Source organism: Acanthisitta chloris, unplaced genomic scaffold, assembly GCF_000695815.1.
Source record: "Acanthisitta chloris isolate BGI_N310 unplaced genomic scaffold, ASM69581v1 scaffold29761, whole genome shotgun sequence".
Classification (NCBI taxonomy): Eukaryota; Metazoa; Chordata; class Aves; order Passeriformes; family Acanthisittidae; genus Acanthisitta; species Acanthisitta chloris.
This window is the reverse complement of record NW_008657096.1, coordinates 1-1,151: the sequence shown is the minus strand read 5'-3', so window position 1 is coordinate 1,151 and position 1,151 is coordinate 1. Positions and strand designations below refer to the sequence as shown.

Sequence of the window (1,151 nt, the reverse complement as noted above, 5' to 3'; positions counted from 1 at the left end):
GAAACATTTCCAGAGTTTAACCAGTATTTTTTTAACAATACATAGTTCTATTTAGCTCTAATAGCTTAGTTCTACATGGCCCAAGCATCCCAAACATCTCCCAGATGCTTCAGTGCAGTTTTGATGGTGTAAATCAGACACACTGAGACCTTCCACCTCTGGTCACAAAGTAATGCTGTGGATTTGGGCTTCTTGTCTAAAAAAATAACTATTGTGGCTTCTTATTTGCTAGTATTTGCAGTGCAAGGACAGGATCAGACAGATGGAAGAAATCTTTGCTGATGCCACAAATGAGAGTAGAAAGCAAGAAATGGGAGGGAAGGACCCATCTCCACCTGAGCTGCTAAAAAAGATTGAACAGGTAACATCACTTCTCCCATCACAGGCAATCCACGGGGCTTGGCTTCTTTTAGAAAACCCAAATCATGTCTTTTATTTTGAAAATAAACTCTCTGTAAGAGGAATTAAGATAATTATGATGGGCTATTGTGAACTCTGGCCCAGTGTCTGCTCTCCAGGTCCCCTGGACATGAGGCATTTTGACTTCTTCCAGCAGAGGCTGGAGGGGGAGCTCTGTGAGGTGCACTTGGCTCCACAGCACCTTCTGCTAACTGCTCCATTTGCATCGTTGGCATTTCAGTGCAGACCCTCCCACCTCACTAGGGGAAGGCACACAAAAGGCAGCAGAGGGAGATAAATGCAGAATAATAAACTGCTAACAAAGGAGTTTGAGAAAACTGATGGTGAAAGTGTTTGTTTCTGGCTGCTCAAACTATTATTTCAGCAGCTCGAAGAAATCACAGAGCAGCTCATGCTGCACCTTCCCCTAGCATTTCCTTACAGCCTCTGTTGTGTCCTCTGTGCTGCAGCTGGAGGCAGAGCTCATGCAGAAGGAGGAGAAGGTGCTGAAGATGGATCTCCTGTGTGGGTATGTGTCCTGGCTGACGGACAGGATCTGCACTGCCGCGGAGAACAGGAGGCAGCCCACGCTGCTGTTGGCTAGGAGGGTAAGGAGGCACTGCACACTCTGCTTGGCAGCCTGGGCACACTGAAATAGGATCTGGGGGAGAGGTGATTCTCTTGCAAATTACAGAAGTGGCTGGAAATGTTGATAGGCAAATCATAACTGCATGAGGTTCAATGAGGCTCAG

The 1,151-nt window shown here is 46.6% G+C and overlaps 1 protein-coding gene across 1 annotated transcript in view; it reads left to right on the top strand.

The window, feature by feature from the left end:
* CCDC146 (coiled-coil domain containing 146) overlaps positions 1-1,007 on the top strand; it is a gene marked incomplete at its 3' end in the record, with an annotated part of 40,409 nt that extends 39,402 nt beyond the window's left edge. The window contains exons 15-16 of the mRNA XM_009084588.1: positions 233-361; positions 870-1,007. Of these exons, the coding sequence (XP_009082836.1) occupies positions 233-361; positions 870-1,007 (267 nt within the window). The remainder of the gene's footprint in view (positions 1-232; positions 362-869) is intronic.
* Between the last annotated feature and the right edge of the window lie 144 nt (positions 1,008-1,151).